The 23,601-nt window shown below is 41.1% G+C and overlaps 1 protein-coding gene across 2 annotated transcripts in view; it reads right to left on the minus strand.

Moving 5' to 3' along the window:
• efna5b (ephrin-A5b) overlaps positions 1-18,572 on the minus strand; it is a 99,667-nt gene extending 81,095 nt beyond the window's left edge. For both annotated transcript variants that reach the window (XM_069699592.1, XM_069699591.1), the window contains exon 1: positions 17,411-18,572. In XM_069699592.1, coding sequence (XP_069555693.1) covers positions 17,411-17,535 — 125 coding nt within the window. In that variant the 5' untranslated portion in view covers positions 17,536-18,572. The remainder of the gene's footprint in view (positions 1-17,410) is intronic.
• Positions 18,573-23,601: the final 5,029 nt, after the last annotated feature.

Here is a 23,601-nt window from a genome sequence, read left to right on the forward strand (position 1 = left end):
CGTGAGAGAAGGACTGGCGATAGACACGAAATGTGGCACGAAATGCAGAAACGGACCCCCACAGACACACACATATCGTCAAGCGCACAGACGTCTCAGCCTTCCAGCCAAGCCCGGCCTGTGGTTAACTCCTGGCATGCCACGCAGGACCAGAGGCAGCTGTTCTCAAAGAGGGACACCATGACTTGATGGAAAAAAATCACAACCAAGATAACCATTTTACTTACATCTGAAATTGTTGAAATAGTGCAGCATGTACCTAACAAACTAAAACAATTGATATAAAGTCAGATCATACTTAATACAAATAATGGAATGACATTAGCATATTTGTCTCTCTGGGACGTAAAAAGGAAGTTCCGGCCCCCTTTTACAATTTAAATCAGTTCAGCATCTCTCTTGTCTCTATCCAGATGGCTAATATAATAACACGAAAATTACATCTTTATGTCTGCGGGTGGGTTTGGATAACCTTTAAATCTGCAGTATGCAGGTGATCTCCTGCTACCCTGAAACACGTCCCCCTGACCTTCCAATTAGAGCTCACTACCCAACAGCGGCAACACACTAAATCTTCCCCAGGCTGCTGGTTTAGACACCGGTATAAAACAGCCTGCTATAAAATCATTACTGGGCTGTAAAACACTGGAAAAATTCACAATTAAAAGACCAGCAGAGACACAGAGAAAACAAAGCCAGAAGGAAAGGAATTATTCCGTGTCCAGATATGTGGAAGTAAAACATTTGCACAACACATGCAATGACATACAGTACGGTTCCATGGGGAGACTGGTATGTGCCTAAATCATGTTTTCTCTGTGGTTTTCACTGGCATGAGTAGAAAAAGATGAAAATAATGAACTCATATTCTAACTATTGAAGGGTTTTTACATTTATTCATATGACTAGCAAATATCACCACATCAACTGTAAATCAATTGTCTTTTCTAAAATTCTCATCCATCGCAATACACTGCAACCAAACCGACAGGTAATCTGCTCTTTGCTGTGATATGTAATGAATTAACTGTATTAAAAAAAATCTCATAAATAACACATGATCCAAGAAATGTATCCAAAGATGGTAGCTCATCCTCCATCAGCCATGTGTGAATTTCAACCAAATACCATTCAAGAGCATTTGCTGTGGCTTTTCCTGATGAGACTTTCTCTTGATAATACACTAATTAGTTCCAGAAAGTTGAGAAGGTCCATCATACTATAGAAAGGAAAGGAATTTACATACAAGAACCTTTGCATAGTTCATGTACATAAATACATAAAGTAATGTAGAGTAATTGCACAGTTACATGTAAATATGCAAAAACAAACCATTAGTGAAGCAATTAATGGTAGAGCAGGACGATAACACATCGAACTGCTGTACAATCTAATTAGTGAGACCGTAATAAGCCATTATATCATATTAATGGCATTACATTAGTGGTTATGGGGGGCTGGGGGGTCTGACGCACAGGGCCCTTTTCAGACGGAGTATGTAAAAGGTCACAGAGAAATGATTTATTGGAAGCAGTCCCATCAGACTGGAGTCAGAAATCGTCAACTCAAATTAAAAGTGACAGCGTAGTGCTTCGTAAGCAAAGTCTACATGCAGATCTGAGATGGTTACAGTCCACTGTGGGAGGAGGATTCCCTCAATTAACTTCACAGTGAGACAGAAAGGGGGTCTAATCCATACCTGCCAGAGCCAATAGTGTTCCAGCACTGGCAGGCTGAGCCTGTAAATAAATAAGCATATGAGCTCAACTAGGCATACTGGCCTGTTTACATAACCGACTGCTGGATAACCAAGAATGTATTTCACAAAGGGCTGCAACTATTGTTTCCACATATCAGAGCAACTATGTTGTTTACTTAATAGTGTAGTGCTGATGACTGAAGTTTACTTTAATTAAAATTCTTCTCTCATTTGGGAAAAATGAGTGAGTCGCATATAAAAACAATGCTAGCAATAAAAATCTCTGCTCTTTGCAGTTTTTTGTGCATGTGTTGTTTGTTTGTTTTTTTATAATAATTTGATAACAGCAAGTCTCTAAGGAATTAAAACAGTGCAGAAGATAAGAACATCCATTCTGGAGGACTACTGCAAAAACAACTCAATGCATTTAGCCTGTAGGAAGAAAACAATAAAACAAATCAATGGTAAGCTTGTAAATGCTGCAATTTTAGTTTGAAAAGGAGTGCCTGAATTGGAAATAACTGGGTAAGTCAGAGATTAACCTTCCCCTACCACTTATCGATCCACATTTATTACTTTTAAATGTGGGTAATCGGGGCGAGTTTGGCGCAATCTCTGTCTGCATCTTTATAGAATGGCTCCAGTAGGTGTATGGGCCTTAAGTGCACTCATAAATTGGTTTTATGAGTTTCTGAGACATACCGCTGTTAATGTTTCCACTCGACAGCTTTACTGCCACATTGTAGTGACTCAAGCGAAAGATACTTTCTGAAATATTGCAAAAGTGATGTTGACCAAAAATATACAGCTTAGACGTAAAGCTTTCATTTAAATGTTAACGGCTTGTTTGGCACAATTAGGAACTAAAGAAGAAGTCTTTAAAAGAGAAGAAGTATTAATTGAACACGAGTGTATTTTTTTATTTAGTTTTTTTATGAGGCATGATCTATATATTTGTATACATGTTGAAAGCTGAAGTAACTGAGCAACTAATTGTTATGATCAGAGGTAAAAAAGAAACCCTGAATCAATCGGCGGAATACACTGATGATCATAAAAAGAACAGCGTGTGATGCTGCTGCGACATGATTAGTTTGTGCGTGTATGTACGTCTGTCTGTGTAACTGAGCATTAGCGCACACCCTGTATTATTCTCCAGATGTTCTCTTTCACTGCTTTGTAAAAGACTACCGGCATTCGTCCGCCTTTCTCTTTTCCATCATCCCCATTCCTTCTACTCACACCATCCGATCCCTCCATCAAAGCGGGCCACTTTGCCAAACATGATCCCTGCCTGTTGTGTGTTGGTTTGATTTCGAGCAGCGGATTAAACAGTTCCCACCAACTCTCTGATGTGGACCTTATCTCAGGTTTCTCTTGACACTGGCAGTGCTGTGGTGTTATTAGGAGCTAAAGGGCTTTGTTATGGAACACAAAAGGCAGAGCTAGGCAGCAGTTAGTAAGGCTTTGTTAAGGGTCAGAGAGGTGTTAAATAGACTATACCTGGGGCAGTCTTAACACCTTCACCTGAGACATTCAAACTTCCTCGAAACAGAGTCCCATTCAGTTAAGGAAATTCAAAGAAAAGAGTGGCGTTATGAGGATAAAAAAAAAGTATAATTACTGATAGAAATATCAAACAAGCTCTGCAGAATAATGTATGAATTCTTAGGGGGGATGTAGGCAAGGATGAAGGTGTGCAATTGCAGGCTAATTAAAATCAAATATGGGACAGTAGTTTTCCTATTTCTAAAGTACTGTCTTTTTCAAGAGGATGACTGACTCCCTTTCTCAATAGATGGCCTCTCTTTGCTATTGGAACAGAGCCAACCACTGTTCTTCTCTGGGGGCCACTGTTTATTGATCACTGTGTCACATGGTTGTAATGTGATGCCAATGCCTGTCTTACCTGCCTGAATAAGCAGGTAGTGAAAAAAACTAGCTGGATTAGGTCCAACCGAAAAACCAAACCCATAAGTATAAATCACCTGCACGGAACTATTGGGACTACTCCTCCCCAATGATTTAAAAGAGAAAAATGTATTCCGTAAAATAAAATTCAGTTCAATCTCAAAAAATATATTTGCCCACAGTGGAGCGCCAGAATAACTTTAAGGGAGAAAAAGACCACATTCTGGGCCAGCTCAGCGTCAGCCCTTGTTACTCTGGATCCCCATCTCTTCTCCCTCCCACCTCCTTTCATCCCCCTCTTATCCCCCTCTCCCCCTTCCCCCCCAATACTAGTCTGGCTCGCCTACACACGCGATCCTCACGCTAGCTGGGCCTAAGCCCCGTAAAGGCTAACACAAGCTCAGTGTAAAAACTCCTATAGGGGCCCACCTCCATCCCTCTATCCCCCTCACTACCCCACCGTTCTCCCTCTTCCCTCCTTGTGCTGCCTGACTACACTTTCGCTTCGCATTACTTCTGCTATTCTAACTTTTCCACTTCTGAGCACTATCAATTATGCACTAGAATAACAGTGGGGCCAGGCTTGGCAGCAGGACATAAAGGCCGATTATGAGTGTGAATAATTCAGCCATCTTCGTGCCATGTTCCTCTTACCAGTGATACAGGCAGGAAGGCTGTGCTGCTAATGTACGACGTAGACACAATCTGACCTGGGCTTAATGTAGGGACAGCTCTTTACATTCCAGCGGAAGGACATAAAAAGTGTGGCTATGCTGCATTATTAAAGCTGCTGCAAACCAAATGTCACTCAGACTGACAAGTCTGGCACCTTCACGGACCGGGCGACTGACACCTGTCAATCTGTTAACAAGAAAAACTGTGAATGCATGTCCAATCTTCTAATTCAACATGTTATGTATTCTACGTAAGCAACAAAAAAAAGTACAAAAAAGTTATTATAAAACATATGGAGAGATGATATGTGGTCCTGGCAGCCATCATGAATATTTTTGCTTCAAGTCATATGAACCAGATGAGCCGGCACCTATCTGTCACCTCCATGCTCAAGGCATGTCTACCTGGACTTGATTTTTCCATGAGTTGCGTGCTAAGGTTTGCAAGTGCTACTCTTAAAGATCACAAACAGTAATGAATGATTCATTGCTCCACCCAAAGCCAAGCACGCACTCTAACCCAATACGAGCAATACGATGCATCTCATTTCCCACAGGCTGATAGTCCACTTCAACTCAGTATCTCATAAAAAATACCACTGAAACATCTGCAAATTATCAAGCTTTTCCAGAAAAGGTATAAAAAACAAAAGGCAATTTTGCATTTTGTAGAAGAAAAAAAATGAACACTGCAAACAAATTAATTAAATTTGACAGACGAAGAAAAATGGAATTACTGCACATATTGTGTGTTAAAAAATATATATAAATATATATTAAAACTAGATAATAATAGATTTAGGGGATATTCAAGTATTGGACAAAAACAGAGTAATTAATTTTAGAGTTTTCTTACCGATTTGCATTTTCCTGCTAGGTATTATTTTGCCATCGCCTATTTATAAATATTACATGTAAAAAAAAATATACAAATATAATATTATCAATTTTTTTTTATAATTTTTGGTCCATAATTATTCAGTTTTATAACAGCTGATGATACTTATTGTGAGAAATTTGTCATTTTTAGTTTTAAAATGGTATTTTCTATTTATTTTAATTGTAAATTGATTAAATTATTTTAGTTTTTAAATCTTACGAGTTCAAAATTGAAATTGCTAAATTATATTTTTCAGAGCCAAAAATGCCAATTGGAAAGACAAATTGGAAAAGAAAATTTTGCCCAGAAACGTTCTTTCTACTTTTAAAAATTGTCATTAACCATGAAACAGCCGGGCCAAACGCTAGTCCGTTTGTGAAAAAGGCCACTTTAGTCCCTCCTATTTGTGCTTCTGTTCGCCATGCATGCTCTAATCCTGGCTGGAATGTCTCCGGTCGTGGAGTCCTGCGACCCTGAGGAACAGAACAGCAGGTGAAACTGAACTCTCTGGGGACTTGACCCGCCTCACAGCTACTCCAGTAGTTCTGCTGTCTAGTTCAACCAGTCCCTCTGTTACACAAGAGCCCAAATGTGCGACAAAACTATTTTCTCTAAAAGAAATATTTTTATATATTTTAATAAATCAAATACGTGACATTTTTCAAATAGACAGCTTCTCTTTAATGTTTAGTAATCTTAACCAACACCTGGTGAAGTACAGGCAGATTGTTACAGATTATAGATGATTTAATTTGCCTAAGAAGGTTATCCTTGCTGAGCAGCTGCTATAATCATGAATGTAGTTTTTACATTTCTCAGATTCTGAACATTTCAGATCAAAAACTGATTCAGACATGGCTTCCATTTGCATCTCTTTGTGTCTGGCGAGTGTCACATTTCTATTTTGTCACACACACACACACACACACACACACACACACACACACACACACACACACACACACACACACACACACACACACACACACACACACACACACACACACACACACAAACACACTGTAGCTCTGTCTTGGTGTTTAAATCTTTTGCCGAATTGGGGAGGGGATTAGTGCTTTAAAAAAGATAAAAACAGACAAAAAAAAATCAGGGGGAAGGAGAACAAGTGTGTAGGTGACTGTCAGTCAAATGCTGCAGCCACAGCACTAAACCCAAATGCTGACAGTGGGCATGCTGGGTCACCTCAGCAGGACCCCAAGAGCCATGGACAGTACAGTTAAAGATCTGGTAATCTCAGAGACAGGAAAGAGGAAGGGAGGGAGGATGAGAACGGGAAGACAATATGGCACAAGGAGTAAAAGAGCAGGAAAAAACGAAGTGGCCTATATTCTAGGGGTACTTGGCGGGATAAGGAACAGAGGGCGTGAGTTTAGATTAAAACAACAGAGAGAGGTATGAAGGAAACTTTTTTTTTTTTTTTTTTTTTTTTTTTAAATACACACATGCTCGAGCTTCTCAAACCCTTAAACAGCTCGGAACCCAACGAAAATCAGCATAATCTCCATCACCACCTCAACATTCACAAGGCTAAGTGATGATTGTCTCTTCAATAAATCTAGTTTCGCAATGTTTTGGCTTTCAAACCTCAACAGTGAGATTAAGGGCATTAAAAAAGTTTTGTATGCATGGCTATCCCAGAGAAAAACACCCACTCCTGAGGATGTAGCCATAGGCAGCGCTCATCACCTCTGTTTATCTGGAGGGCTTAGGCCACTTTGGGGACTCCCCTTAAGTCTCACTTATCTCATTAGACCCTTAAAACTGATTAATATGAATGCCAGCAGAGGCCAGCTCAAGGCATTCTTAAGAAAGGAGGGAAGGAGGAAGAGAGGAGAGAAGGATTGGGGGGGGGGGATTTCAGAGGAAGGGGTTTTTGTGTCTCCGGACAATGAGCTGATGGCTTTTTAAGCCTCTCAGTGGCTCTGGGTTAATACCCAGGGCTGCAGTCATGGGATAGGCCGTGGTTCAAAGGCTGCTGCACTCCGAGGCTCACTGCTTGCTGATTTAGAGGAAGAAAATAAACAAGCAGAATAAATACCACATCTCCTGCAACTTGAACCTCCCTAAAGAAATAATGAACTGCCCTTACAAAACCAGACTGGTATACAGTATGTGCATATGTGTCGGTGTGAGTTTGTCGGTCTGAGTATTTTGGGGTGTCCTATATGGTTACGTGGGATAATGTTCGGAGTAAGCCAGACCGGTCAAAGCCGGGCTCAGATGAGAGGAGAGGGTGAAGATGGGATTTATCACACATTCCGGGGATCAATCGTTTTCTCCTCAGGGTAAAAACAAAAAAAACAAAAAAACACGCTCACTACAGTTTCATACAGGAATACCAAACAGCACACGTAAAGAAAGACTGACATGCACGCGTATACACAATGCAACTTCACAAAATGGGAAAACTATCAAGCAGCTCTCAGAGGAGCAGGCTCAGAGAATTGGGTCAAGAATAGTGCTGTGCTGTGCTATAGTAGTGGGTCTGTGTTTCTGCTGCTTCATTAAAGAGGGCCTCGAAGCAGAGGTCGGCTCAGGATAGCCACGCATGCACATACAAACTAACGTATGCATGCAAATAACTACGCACGAGTGAGTTGCCAGCAAACATAGACATGGACACCCACAAAAAACAAAACACTCACTCGTCTTAGCATCAAAGCCAAATTCAACTGAGGATGTTAGACCCAGGTCAGGCTAATGCATTTTTAAATATGCTTTATTAACTGCTTGGTTCCAGATTCTTCTTAGAGTTCAGATCAGACAGGCATCTGTTCCCTAATACAGGGATTGGAGCCAGGAGAGCAGATCTGAGGCAGAGCTTTTCATCCCGAAGTAGTAGGCGCTGAAGTACAGTTCAGTGGATTTTAGTGTTACGGCATGAGACATTTTTGAAATACATTTTGACAGATATAAAAAAATATATATTTTCATTTAATTCGGTTCATTTTTTTGTCCAAATCCCACTTAGTCCTATTAGGCCCTGAGCTTTTTAACTGATACAGTTAGAGACAAGCTGAGTCAAAGATAAATATGAAGAGATTTGTTTCAAAATGAGATATCTATCATTTGAATAACAATCATGCACAATTATCCACATAATTCATTACCATGAAAGCAACGCATCTTTCTATGACCTTCGCTTGTAAAGTATGTGCTTCTAAGGACAAAAACAGCTCATTCTTATTGTACCAATTTGTCTCCACAGCAGATATATAGCATTTTGGAATGAAACCCTCCATTAAGCTGCTACATTGCACACGCCCTGGCATTCTGACTGTGATACATGCTTCTCAGTGGAAAACGCACTTTCAAGGGCACAGCGTGCAATGTGTCACAGTAGTTAAGAACCAAGATGCAACTTAGTACCACAGCACCAACCCCCAAGTAAACACAACCCCATGTGTGTGATTCTTCGGTGTCACAGGAAACAAAGCGGGGGTCTAAACCTGAGTGGGCTTAATCCTGTCTCTGTAGAAAATAGCCAAAGTGTCACTAAACCCAAAGACATCATGTCCTCTGGGTGAAGACCCGGAATCTGTCCCCTGGAGAACCACCACCAACCAACCAACCACGGTCACCACCAGGGAGACAGAGAGACAGCCAGCCAGCCAGCCAGCAAGCCACATGCATCTTTAAACCTTGGCAAGGGCAGACGGGGAAGGAGGAGGGTGATGAGCTGGATGGTGTGGAGGGAGGCAGATGAGAGAGGATGTGGGAGGCTAGTTGGAAATGAGGGAAAATGCCACCTTTTCTTTTCCACACACTGTGTCATCCTTGGCTACTACATGCCTCTCCCCTCGTGTCTGGCACTTGCATTATACTCCTCCTCTCCTCCCTTTTTTCTGTACGAAAGCACACTACAACTTCAGCTGTGCAATCTCCCTTTCCCCTCGCCATTCACACCATTCTCCCTCACTCTTCTCCTTTGCCCTCCCCTTTTTTTCTCTCTCCGTTGAAAACGCATGCATTTCTTTCAGTCCTGGCTATGTGAAGTGGACAGAGAGAGCAGAACAATGGCCGCCTTTCAGTCTCACAGCCCAGCATTGGAGGGGGGCATTGGCTGCTTGTATTTTTCTCTACTGTCAATTCAAACAGGCTAATGCAGCTATCTTATTATTGGCCATCTCAGTACAACCGCAGGCTCAACCAAGTGAAAGCAGCATTGTTTGTTTGTTTGTTTATATTTATGTCAGTGGAAAATTGTCACAGCGGTGGAACCTTTACAAAGTGGTGTTCATATGAAAACAAGGCCAGGGAATCAATTAGGCCTTTCCCATGAATTTTCTTCACTTTTTAATGACTGTGCCAACGCAAACAAAGACTGGACAAAAACACGAGAAGCCGTGTAGACTCTCCAAGGATAGTCACCATACACCGGTGAGGAAGGTGATAACACTATCTCTGGCTAAAAGTAGTACTTTGTGATAGCTAAAAAATTATTTTCGGGGATATAAAAGTCTGGAAATAAACCAAAAAGATTATGTAAATTCCAAAGGGAAAGCAGACCACACAATCATACAATCCCACTGTGTTTCTCAGTCTGTCTGTGAAGACGAATTACCTCATGAGTCATTTACAACTGGCTACAACCCGTCAATTAGGTCTTTATTCACAAGCTGGAGATGTGTTCTCTACTGGGATCTATTCTCCACACTGCTGCCCAGCTAGAAAAACATCCAGTCACTCCCCCGCAGCCCCCCAAGTTAAATAAGGAAAACGGCAGCGTACGGTCCGAAGCCAGCCTACCATGAAAGGAATTATCTGTGGAAAATGTGTCTGGCAAAAAAACCAACAGTCTCAATCGCTCCCGTCACATTTTCCAGTTGAATAGTAAGCAGTGACAAAAAGAGAATTTTTTTTTTTTTTTTTGAAAGCCATCAGCTGTTTTGGCCTAGCTGGTGAAGTTCCTGTAAATGTAATATGACTTTGACACTAAATTAGTTTAACGAGGTCAAATCAATCAAAGTGGAAAGAGCTGGATTATATCAAGCAAATCTATGTAGCTTTCACTACAACTGCACACTTAAAATGCTTCAGGCTGAGAGCAGAGGGCATCAGAGGCTAACAGACCCCTCTCAGTAGCGCCCCTTTCTGGTCAGGGGGGATAGATCAACCAAGTGTTACTACAGTAACAGCTGCTTCTAAGCCTCCATCTTACAGAGGAGACCTGAAGAAGGATATGGTAGCGCCATTTTCAGCTATGAACGAGGGCCTATGAGTACACAATAGCGAGATTCCTGGACCGGCGTTTCAACCCTCATTAGACCTGCAGTAATCCTGTATTCCTATTTATACCTCCTTTTTCGGGTCTTACAATGAAATATAGGCTTTTCTGTATATTCTTTCCCTCTGTAATTTGTCCATTTCAACTATAAATCCACTCAGGTGTTCACAGTAAAAATCTGATTTTGGATTAGGGGGGCATTTCATAACTTTAGAAAAAAAAAATAATTAAGTCAATCTGAGACCAAGCAAGCAGGCAGAGATGGAAAAAAAAAAAAATCAGCCCATGAATAAACAAACGTGTATCTGGTAGAAAGGAAACAAACTAACAAAAAAAAATGGAAACTGTATTTTTATCATTCTCATGCCAGAATATAAGTCTTGCATCAAACTTTGTACATGTGGACATTGCATAAGCTGGTTAATACTTTATTGTTTCCAAGTACAGCTATACAGAATGTTCCCCCACGGGTTGAATGCCAAGGGTTGAACGAGGGCTAAAATACAGATCTCTCTGCTGATAGCAGCGTTTCAGTGCTCCATCTGACCTTGGGGTGATTACTCTGGAAAAAAAAACCTGGACATTAAAATCTGGTTCCCCAGGCAAAGAAGGGAAACATGTGCAACTGAAATGAAGCTGCCATTCAATATTTCCCGTATTTGTAAGTGTGGACGAGAAATCCTGCCTGCTTTATGGTGGATAACCCAACATTTACATCGACGCTGGTATTGTTTAGGCTCTTAGTACTAATTTAATACCGTTAACCTCAGTCAGTCAGTATTTATCTAATTATAAGCAATCACAGGTTTTCTGATGTGGTGTGGGGTAAAGAAAAATCACCAGAGTGAAGGTTTAAAAGCAGTATCAATTGCACCCAAGTACGCGGATGGAATAGTTTAAAATTAAAACGTTTGAATTTACAAAAAAAGCAACAACAAAAAAAACACTTTTGATGAGCTAATTATTTTTATTTTTTAATACGCACACACTGACACACACACACACACACACACACACACACACACACACACACACACACACACACACACACACACACACACACACACACACACACACACACACACACACACATGTATGCCCACATTGGGAATGTCTTTTCTGTCCAGTCGTAGGCTGCCTTCAACAAGATTAGCATATCCAAGACTACAGCCTGACCACCAGGCACCCCCGGCGACAGGGTTGCTTCTGTCCGCCGCATAGCACCTCCACAAGGGTCACGGCCAAGAGTCCTCCCCCTCTCCCACTGCGCACTGAAGAACAGCTGCTCTGCCAAGCACATTGACTAAGCATTGACTACTGCCTGCTGGGCTCATTTTCTAGTTAATAGAAAAAAAAAAAAATCTAATTTAAATGGAAAGTACATTTACAGGTCTGGTGAGAAAACACAAAGTGCCATTTATACCTAATAAAAGTATTATATCGCACAACACCATCATTACAGTTTGCTGGTTTTCCATCAGGTCCTATGTTTATTACTCGCTCTCTTTTGTGTCCTCTCCACTCGATGTCCCTGCAGCTCGGCTGGTGTCTGGGTTTGCCAATACCACAGGCATAAAAAAATGACAGAACGAGGGGTCATTAACGAGAAGTAATCAGCGCTCAGACAGAGACGGAGGGAGAGAACGAGAGTGTAGTAGAGAGTAGTGGAGAGAGTAAAACAGCTCAGAGGGAGTCAGTAGAATAAGAAAAAAGGGAGAGACTGGAATCAGTCAAAAATCAAAGGCTTGATTTTAAATAAATACAGTTTTTTTGTCATTTTAAGATAAATAGGAATGAATTTAATAATAACAATTCAGCTTTAAATTTTCCCATCCGAACTTTCTACCTCCACGCGTATGTGCTTTAGTGTAGAGTCAGTATTTGCACACACATACATGCAAACACAGACTGACAAGACATTTATTTATGTCCCATTGGTCTATGACAAGCAATGAGAAGCCAAACAGAGAGAAATAAATATGTAATTATTCTGGTATCTATGAGTGATGGAGAGGAAACAAGCCCTATGACCTCATGGCTCATCTGGTACTTTGCACATACACACACACCTTTAAACACAAAAACATGCACGGACAAAGACAAGCCAGACAGGACTGAAACAAAAGCAAGCCGATACCGGCAACACAGCTATTGTAAATAGAACTTCAGTTACAGTGGAGTCTACGACACAAATGTGAGATCAACAACAGCTTGTTAGAAAAAGTATACTACAAATTATGCAGCAAAATACAAATCACATTGAGCAATTTGCTTGACCAAAACCGCATCACACTGTTTGTGTTAATGACACCTTCCACTTCAAGGAGAGTTCCAGTTACTAGTTTGTCATTCACAGGCAAACTTTCTGCTTCGTTATTCCTCGCCGTATGTGTGTGACCTGTCCCTGAGCTCCTCCCAAAGTGTGCCTGACCTCTGCGCGTCTTTCTCCATCATCAACTGCGGAGGGACTAAAATATCTTAATTGTATTCATTCATTTTCTGTGCCTGGCAAAAAGAGCCGGAGAGAGTGAGAGAAAGGGAGGAAGAGAGGGAGGGAGAGAGAAAGAGACTGGGAGAGGCAGAGAGCCGAGAGGCAGCACGGGAGAAAGGCGAGGAGGGATATGGGGAAGAAGAAAGGGCGGTAGGGGGAGAATGGAAGGAAAGACCGGTCTCTTCAGCATTACAGCTGAGACATCATTAGAGCCACTGTCTGTCCCCTTATTAGAATAAATGCTCACAAGCAAAGACAGCCAGAGAGATAACAGAGGGCAGGATTCATAGAGAGAGAAAAGTTATTTCAAACTGAAGGCACTCTCTTAAGGACAGATAAACCTTCAAGATTTCTAACACATCTCTAAACTGGCCATCAAAAGAATTTTTCGATGGGCATAATGCTAAAATGCTCAAATTAAGTTATTATAAGAAAACCTGAATCATAAAAACTGAAATCTAAAAGAGAAAGTGTGGATGTGTTTAAAAGAGAGATTAAAAGGGAAGATAAAAGTGTTATTCTGAATAATGAAGCAGTTAGCGAGTTTCTGGTCTCACACTGCGGCTGTGAGACACAACAGTGGAATGAAGCCAACAAAACAGCAAGGAAACCCCCGTCAGCCTCGACCCAACTCGCCAACAACACAAATACCCAGCAGAAACGACTGTGCCACCGCGAGCACAAATAACGACTCTAAACCAACAAAGCATTTCACACTAATCTACAAGTGTTTATAATTCTGACCACTGGAAAACTATCAAAGAAATTTCACCCCGCAAAAGTAAATTTTATGTTGACAAAAAGTTCCATTTTAAACACAACTATTCCTTTCTGGCATTCCCCATTTAATATTCCTGATAGTCTGAGCTGAGCTGTAAAAGTGTCTACAGCAGTGTGTTTTGTCTACAAGTCAAACATTAGTAGAATTGACTCAAAATTTCTAGCCCTTTCGCTTTTTGTGTCAACATCAAGTTTAAACTTTCTCCAACCATTTAGCATGCCATGCAATTCGACAATTCCATGTCTGCTTTCTTGTGGTCACTTTTTCAACTTAAATGTTTTGTTTAAAATTAAAAATCCATTGTAGTTAGACAGTTAGAAACAGATGTGACAGTTTGTATGTAAAACTGTTTTGGTTGGTATTGCCATGTAGACGCTTCCTCTAGATGATTTCTCTGTGCGTTTCAGGTGATTAAGTAAGCAGAGCATAACATATTGCACACACTGATGTGAAACATTCAATTTGGCGACAATAAATTCAAAGCAAAACTGATTTCAAGATAAAACTAAACTCAAACTACAGCTTTAGTGTGATGGATTAACTAACTCTGGCAATTCAAGTCTCTGGAATCTGCAGTTTTTGATGCAAAAAAGAATAGCGACAAATGGCTTTTTCTGTAGGTTGTAAAACAAGCCCTGAATGACTGTGGTCAGACACCAACAACAAAGAATGCAAAGAGTCAAACCAGAAAAAAAAAAAAACCATCGAAGTTATCCTTTATGTAACCTACTAACAATATTTCTGACAAATTACGTTGGGTTTAATTTACTGCTATCATAAAAGAACATGTGCTTCGGGCTCAAATGTGGCTGTTTGTGTGCTTGGGCGTTCACAGTGTAAATTCTTGAAGCAGCCGTACTTTCGGTGTGACTCTGAAGCCTCAGAACAAAGGCAGAAGCCGACAAGTTGCGTTACAGTGCCACGCCAGCTTTCTACAGTAATGCACGAGGAAAGGGACTCAATATTTATTAACTGAGTCATCAATAAGACAAGTTTGCTATCTCTCCCTCTCTTCTTTACCTTTCTGGCTTCCTGCCTCAACCCTGCAGGGGTGAGAGTCAAACAAACTCTATTTCGAGTAAGTAGAACAGAGTGACTGGTGTTAGCACAACAGCCTCCGTGAAAACCTGTTTTCCTTCCTCAGGCAAGTATGAAACTTCAGAAACAGATGAGGCTCAGGAAACTATCTATTTCTCCAATTTTACTGGGGACTGAAAGAGAGTAAAACGCACAACATGCATGAAGACCAGTGGATCACAGTGGTCTCGCTCTCTCTCCTTCCCTTACTGTTACTGCGTCAGATCTGAGATTATCAGTAGATTTACTTACATTTCCTTTTTTTTCTAAATTCACTTTTTTTTCTGCACAAAAAAATGAGAAAATGTGTCAGCACATCTGGAAGATATCAAGTTAACTGAGCGGCCAGTCGTCTAAACTTTTTTGTGGAAAAAAAATGTGCAGTGAAATGAAAGTATGTCTATCAACAGCAGAAATCAAGATTTGACTCAAAATTGTGTTTGCCTCTGTTGAAAAAAGCCGTCCATAAATAAACAGCCATGTTAAGTCGGAGTAAGGACCAAGACCACAGCAGTCATGGTCTATGGTATATCAGGCCGAGAATCTACACACCCCGCTGCACTGGCCCTGACTTCAGGAGAGAGCTTACAGTCAGCCCACCGTTTGTACCCCTGACCACTAATTGTTTCAAGCAATAAATCATGTTTTCCCAAACTTCAAACTGAATGTAAATAGTTGTGCAACAAATTCAGCATGTGCTATTAATGGCTTTGTGCACTTGGAGGGTAAGCTGAGGATTTTATTCAACAAATACTAAGTGCCATTGGCAGTTGAGTGAAAGATCTCTGTAAACTCCACCATCAGCGCTTAGACCTAATAAGGCTGGGACAAGGCTGTACAGTGTAACTCCATAAGGGACTTTTAGAGGGAAATGCTGTCTCGACAAACGCGTAGAATGTAGGCTGTGAGTCAAGCCTGCTCGAGTAGAGAGGGTTTTGACTGGAAAAGTATAGCACATCTGAGAAACTTCTTTTTTTTTTAACTTTGCTGAAGTTCTCTAGTATATAAAATCTTCACTTCACTAACAGATTTTTGTTGAATCTTATTTTGTTAAACACATAATTGTTCTTTTATTAATATAACTGAAAAATGAAGAACCACCTTTTTTATCACTACAATTTTGGACAGTATTTTAAGTGTTTGAATTTATATATTTTTGGAGACATCACATCAGGACAGAGTGCCTCTAAACGTACGAACAAGTAACCATTTATCCACACTAAAATGCAAAAATAGGAAAAACAATATGTAAATTTGTATGTATGCAAACTATGTCCATTTTAGAATAAGGAAGCTGTGCACTATTTCAGGAAGTGAGAGTTTTCAAAAGTTTTTAAAGGGTAAGTTACTAGTTTCCATATTGAACAGTCATCCCTACACAACATCATGCAACACTAGGTTTTTATGTTCCAGATTTAATGAGCAAGTATATTTTAGCAAATAAAGCTATTATTTGTTCTTCATTAGCTTGAAAAACGGCCAGACTAATTTTACAGGATTTTTTTTTTCCCTCTGTACAATAGTGTGCTTTAATATAAAGGGTGCAGATATACTGCATTACATTGCTGTACAATCAAAAATTACAAAAGTTTACAAACTGTATTATATTGACTGGAAAACATATAAACTTGCCCGAATTTAATTAAGAAAATACTTTCAATTTATGAGTGAAGTCTATTTTTTTTTTTCTAAAACCTGAGCTATTAAGAGTAAGAAACACTAGCAAACTCTAATATGTTACTGAAAGTGAGATGGTCATTTTATGTCATTCTTCTGCCGTGTTGCCTCTATAATATTCATGAACCACTCCTTTAGGTACTTTTAGATCTGCTGAGATCGCTGTATGCACCTAAATTACATTATGGTAACTGTACTGGATTGCTTGAAGGAGCTCTTAAATACTGACTGACTTATTATGCTCTTTCTTGCTACATTTCAAAAAGTTTTTTTTAAGCTATAGTGACAAAGTCACGGGGTAAATACCCCAAACAGAAAAAAGACACAGAAGCACCGGTGGAGGACATTTGGCCTCTGATGTGCCTCAGACTCAAATGGTGTGACATTTTCCAAAAGAAAAATAGACATAGGGTCTTAAGTGAGGAAATGAATGGCCGCATTTTGTAGGTAAATTAACTTTGCGGATTTGTACTGATGTGGAACTGTGTGGAGTTCAGCTTCTTTGACAAGCTAGATACTGGTGTTAATGGGTCCAGTGGGCATGTGTAAATACCCACCTTGAAACAACACAAGATAAAGCTCTAGGTTTTACGGTCTTTTCCAGCTCTGTCCCCTTACCAACAACTGAAAAATTCCCACAGAAACGGTAAATTCCCCTATCTAGACCATATGGATAAAGCGATGCAATACCACACCATGAATGTTATGTCCAGGCCTTATTACGCACGGTTTTAGTCTAGTTTCTCGCGCGTCGCGCTGTTCATGAGCAGCCACGTATTGAAAATACGAGTCTTTACAGTCCTTTTCCTCTTCTCACCTATAGCCTTACCTACAGCTACTGGCATTATGCCCTCACTGCGGAGGAAAAACACCGATGTGGTCCAGCAAATCTGCGAACCCCTGGGCTCCTGCAGAGGATACGGAACATCGCCGACCCTCCGCGGTAAACCTGCCCGGTGTGAGGCCACTTACTTGGTGTTGGTCCGGTTCCAGAAGACGGCGTAGCGGTCGGCCACCACTTTGGAGCTGGGCTCCTGGCTAAATACACACATCAGCAGCACCAGGCAGACGAAGAGGACCATTTCCAATTGCAGCATCACTACAGCAAAACTTCGGCACGTATTCCTCTTCAGTGTAGGTCAGTCAGTCGAGTTGTACGGGCGCTTCAACCGGGATAGGTGATGAGTCTCATTCACATGTGGCCGTGTGTTTCTGGCGCAGTTTTGTGAATGCTAAACAAATAGAAATGCGCACAGCATAGAAAACGGAAAGTTGGAATTGTGACCATTCAAGAGGGCCACTTGAGATGACACTTGTTCAGGTTGAAGGAAATGCTGAAGTTATAAAAACCAACGCGTCACTGTGTTTTCTCTGCTGCGCGGCTTGAGTCCAGATGAATCATGAGCTTTATTTCATGCAGGATGTCAGGTCTGACAAATCCGTGGTGGGTTGAACAAAATATCTCTCCCTCTAATGCACAAACAGTGAGATCAGCACATAGCCACAAATGCGCAACACAACAGGCAGTGGTCTTCTGTGATGGTGGTGGTGATATACCCTTCTGCTGGGTGCTACTGGATGTAGCCTGTGTCAGGGCAAATGACAACTGCTGAACACTTATTCTTACTCCAAACCCGAAAGCGCAGGGGATTAGTCAGCCCAAGATGTGATGGAGAAAAAAAGAGAGGGGGGCTCAATGTGTCCAATGACGCTGTGAGGCGCACGTCAGATGTCCATGTTTTCCAGGCAACTTTTTAAAGCCATACATTCAGTCAGTCACTGGCAGATGAATGTCGCCACTGGACTCGGTCTTTCGCCTCCAGCGTAAAAAAAAAAAGACTGCTATCCGTTCTCAGCGATTCACCGGAGGTGTCACGGTCGAGGTGGGGAGGAGTCCTTCTCGGTGGCGGAGAGGACAGACAGCGTTGTGTTTTCTCATGCGCTTCTCTCCGTGGAGACGCTTGTTTATGGCCGCATCCCAAAGTGTCCACCTCATATATAAGCCATCGTGCGACGTGGAGGAGGGGAAAAAACACCGCGTTCTCCCATGTGCGTGCTGTGTAGTCTTCCTCTTTCCTGTGTTTGGGTTTAGAACGCTGGGACACGCAGGAAGGTGAGGGCAAAGGCAGGCAGCTCCAGACGCCGATTGAGAGAGTGGGTTTGGTTACGGCGGAGCGGGGGATAGTCCCATTGGTTTGAAATTATTTGAATGGGCGTCACTCGAACAAAGCCAAGCCCCACCCCTCCTCTAAAACCGAGCTAATTCAATTACCGAAAGGTAGAGCTGCGAGAGGACAGGGGGAAAAGGTGCACAGGACAGGGATCGCTTTTAGATACTCCACTGTCAGATTCTACCGATAAGTGCGCTCGGCGCTATTTAATTACATGCAAACGGACGCAGCGGACCAAAGAAGACCGGGCTTGAGTTCCTCTCTCTCAGTTTAATTTAACTCAGTTTAAATGTGCGGTTTTTTTCTAATAACAGTGGGGAGCTTATATTGTGATAATGTGGGATAATTATATCATTTAAAATAAAATAAAAGATAGGCTGATTTTTATCATTTGGCTTTTTCCTCGATTTATTTTTTTAAATATGATACATTCATTATTTTAGTATTGCTTTTTTTTTTTTTTTTAATGTAACATTTTAGATGTTATTGTTTTTGTAAAATTCCCATCTATTCCACAGGTTTAGGAGGACTGAGAGAGCGCAGTGTGGTGATGCCTCACAGTCCTCTGTGTGATAACATAATGCTGAGAGATGATGGACATGCAGGTTCGATGTAGATGAAACTGGCAGCCTGTTGCGGGGACGCAGCGGACTGAAGGGGTTCAAGAGTTGCTCCAGCGCCCAGACGCCCCGCAGTGGCGAGCAGCTGACTCAGCTGAGGACACATTCAACTTCGAGTGCGCCGGGGGAGCCGCGTCTGTCGTCGGTTTAATCAGACAAATGTTCAGCAGGAGGATCTGTGAAACTTTAGAAAATAAGCAGCAGGCCTGAGTTCTGATGGGAAATCCCAAACGGAAATAACTGTAATATGAATAGCCTATTTGTGCAGGACTTATAGGGTGAATTTATGTAAAACATATATATCTCCAAATGTAGGAATGCTAGGTATAATAATCGGTGTACACATTTCAGATGTGTTCCAAAAGTGAGATATTAAACATGACAAAATAGAAAGCAGAGTCAATAGAAGTAATAATATAGTTGCAGTGGAAAAGGGCAAGAGCATGCAAGTACAAATTAGTGGGAGTTGAAATATCAATGTAAAAATAATATAACATTTTAACATTTATTAAAAAAAAGACATTAAAATGTAAACGTTCAGGATTCTGAAAAGGTAAGTAAAGTTTTTTTGCAGTGACTTAGTAAAATCTTTAGTAGATCTTACTTTTTTTAAATGTGTCTGTCAGCCAGTAATGTTTGAATGATAAAAAAAAAAAAATGTATATATATATATATATACATTTACACAGACCTTGACTGATGTATGGATAATTTTGTGCCTGTAAAGTCAAGAAATCAGATTATCAGATTGCTAAAAAGCCCGCTGTGTGCAACAGGTGCTGTGGGCCTTAAAGAGAAGAGGAGGAGAAAAAGGAGAAGGAAGACATAAGGAGGGAGGAAAGGGTGAGAGCGCAGCTAATATTTTAAGATAATCCTCTTGACCTGTTCTCTTGGACTCATGTAAACTCAGGGCCGTTCACTTACAGCTATCACCACACACACTGACAGAAGGGCACTCAGGCTGCAAGCACACACACAAACACTACCACCACACAAACTCGGGCAAGTGTTACAGCGCACACACTTTTTCTCAAGCTTTTTTTTGCAATACACAGACAGACACACACACACACACACACACACACACACACACACACACACACACACACACACACACACACACACACACACACACACACACACACACACACACACACACACACACACACACAGGACAGTATCAACTACCAGGGAAGGAGGGGTGTGGAGGTCAGCCTGGAGGTCAGTGAACATAGCTGTTTTCACACCCACTTTACAGCCATGACTGCATTCCTCTCCTGCTGCGTCCTGTCTTTCTCTCTCTCACACACACACACACACACACACACACACACACACACACACACACACACACACACACACACACACACACACACACACACACACACACACACACACACACACACACACACACACACATACATATACATACACACTCACATGCAAAAAAAAGAAAACCTTGATAACAAGCATGTTTGAATGCCTAGTGCGAACACCGAATACCCCCAGCTGCTTTCATTTTCTCCAAACTGAGCTATCCCTCCCCATCCCCTTCTTAACCCGCTGTCACTAACATAGTGGGCTGCGTTGATTACTTCTCACGCAGGCCTATTTTCTCCCTCGGCTCCATCCACATGTTCCAGCAGAGTGGTGCAAAGATGGCTTGAACTCAATTTTCAAAAAGCTGGGTTTATTTTTCTATTTGGTTGATTAGTGAGGGGGAAAACAACACCATCAGTGATCAGGTGACGTGTTTTTGGAGAGGGATGAAAATTTGACTGATTCTTTTGCACGCCCGTATTTCTCCTCTCTTTATCCTCTATCTGCTCCCTCATTATTCACCCCCCATAAATTGGGTACATTTTCATCTAATTCCCACAACATGTCTTCTAATTTTACTGCAGAGTCTTGTCATTCCCACTAAAAAAACAAATCAACTTCAAGGTTTTATTGTCCAATTCAATTTCAGCAATGATTCTAGTAATGCCTTTTTGATAAAGGATAACTGGTTTCATCAAGAGCTTCACTTTGATATATAGAAGTCATTGTGGTCAAAATGACAAGTGTCTGGCTTCAAGCCCGAGATTTTCCCCCTGAAGTGCAGTAATCTGCACGTTCACACGGCCAGGGTCACAGCAGTGTGAGGAGGGAGTGATGTGTGAGTGGATGGGGGGGGGGGGGTTCATTCACACCATTTTTTACTGTTCTTTTGCCATCAGGACAATTAGAGGTGGTGTCACAACAAAGACTCATTAAATAGGTGAGAGGGCAGCTCTGTATATCTGGTGTCAACATGGCAGGTCAGGTGTGCCAACAAGCAATTACGGACATGAAAAGCGAATCTTTTGAACGGGTTCTCTTGAAATATCGGTCAATTAGAGGTGTGTGACAGCAGCACAAAAAAAAGGTCACACTGTTTGGCAAAGCATGAATTAATGTGTACAATCTAATCACTTTTTCTGAATTGAGATCTATTGCATTCTCCATTACATGTGAATTTCATTAAAAATTTATGAAAACATCAAAAGAGATATAACCCTAAACCACTCGAAGGATAGAGACAAAGTGGCACCTTTCTTGTATAATAGCTAGATTTTCATACTATAAACCATAAAAAGGACACATTAAATATGCTCTCAAGACACTTTTAGAGTCATCCTGCCTTATCATCAAGTTTCTATAAAGTATCCCATACACTTTTACAATACACTATGCATTACAAGATATGCCATTTCCCTAATGTTATGTCTGTTTACAGCGATACAGAGCAGCATTGGGGTACAGTAGTTGGTTCAAGCAGTGTACTGGAGATCTGTGTAATGATCTATTCAGACAGTGTAGCTCCGAATCTCATTGATATACAGCTCACACAACCATAAATATGATGCTCTCTCACAAGCCCAGGCAACGGGATCCTTGTCAGTTAGAATTACTGAGAGCACTCTGCATGCATTGTGCCCTGTAACCCCATTCACACTATCATATGCTCCAAACTGCAAACGCAGATTAGGCTGGGTTACATATGGGGAGAAAATGGGATTTCACCTCTTTCGAGCACAGATAGAAAAAAAAGAAATCATGTTCATTTCAGAGGATAATGATCACAATTCTCCTTTATGTAAAATACCTCAAAATAAGCACTTGGCACCAGTGTATATTCATCATTTGATAACTAAAGGACACTATTTGACAAACTATTTGATGCCACATGTTACAGACATTTATCAATCAGGATTAAAAAGCACATGCAGCATTTAAAACTTTAAGATCTGTATCCCGTGTATTAATAAACTTACACAAACATTTCTCATTTCATCTGAGCTCATTGAGAACGTTACCTCCCTCCTCCGTCTCCCTCCCTCCCTCTCTCTTTATTCTCCACCATCTCCCTCTTTAGGATGCATATTAGATTAAAGATTTTATTGTCACACTCAATGCACTTAGAGTGTTGGCAAACTAAATCACAAGGAGACAGCATGTCATAGAAGAGACACCTTGGGTTGACTAAGTCATGACGAGCCAGCACAAATCGATGAGATGGACTAATCGGATGTATCTGCTGGGACGGGCCCTGCCCTGAATCCAAATGATGGACACCAGATGGGGACTGATGTTGCCATTAGTACACAATCAGCGCAGTAGACAGAGAGATGTAAGGACAAGGGCTTCCTATTCAATGAGGAATCAGCTTTTCAATAGGGACAGCCAAGGTCCCTCTATTCATCTAGGGAAAGCAGGAACCTACAGACACAATGGTTTGCCTGTGTTTATACGCATGAAGACAGAAACAAGTTTTGTGTGTGTGCGTGCTTATGAGTGTATACTTCCGAGGAGCACATGTCCACACAAAAACAGAACATGTTCTCAAAGGATGATGTCAGGATTTGGACAAGACCTTATACAGAAACAACAAAACAGATCCAAACACATGTGACTGAAATGACAATGATTCATGTGAGAGTTTTCTGATCCACCCTTTCTTGGGTAGAGATTTTATTTCATCTAGGCAGCAACTTGGATGGAGTTACTGATTGATTTTAGGAGACCGAATGCCAAGTGTGGTCACTCGTGTCAAAGTTAGGCACGCTGAAACAGCAATCAATCAATCTCAGTTTAATCATAATATGATGAATGTTATGTTAAATTGCAGGGGGGAGGATTAGAATTTGGGTTTTAAAGTTGGAGGAATAGTTCACAGCTTTGGGAAATACGTGTATTCATATTCTTTCCATGAGTTATTTGAGTTCAAAGTTCAATCAGGGGACGTGATGCTCCTGCCATCAGTAAATTTAGCCAAGCACAAAGATTGGAAACAGAGGAATCATGTCTGGCTCTAACGAAATAACCAAGTAAGCCTACCAGCACCTTTAAA

The sequence above is a fragment of the Brachyistius frenatus genome, unplaced genomic scaffold, assembly GCF_029030835.1.
Source record: "Brachyistius frenatus isolate BFR_SWC_R1_liver_20210118 unplaced genomic scaffold, ASM2903083v1 Contig_30, whole genome shotgun sequence".
NCBI lineage: Eukaryota > Metazoa > Chordata > Actinopteri > Embiotocidae > Brachyistius > Brachyistius frenatus.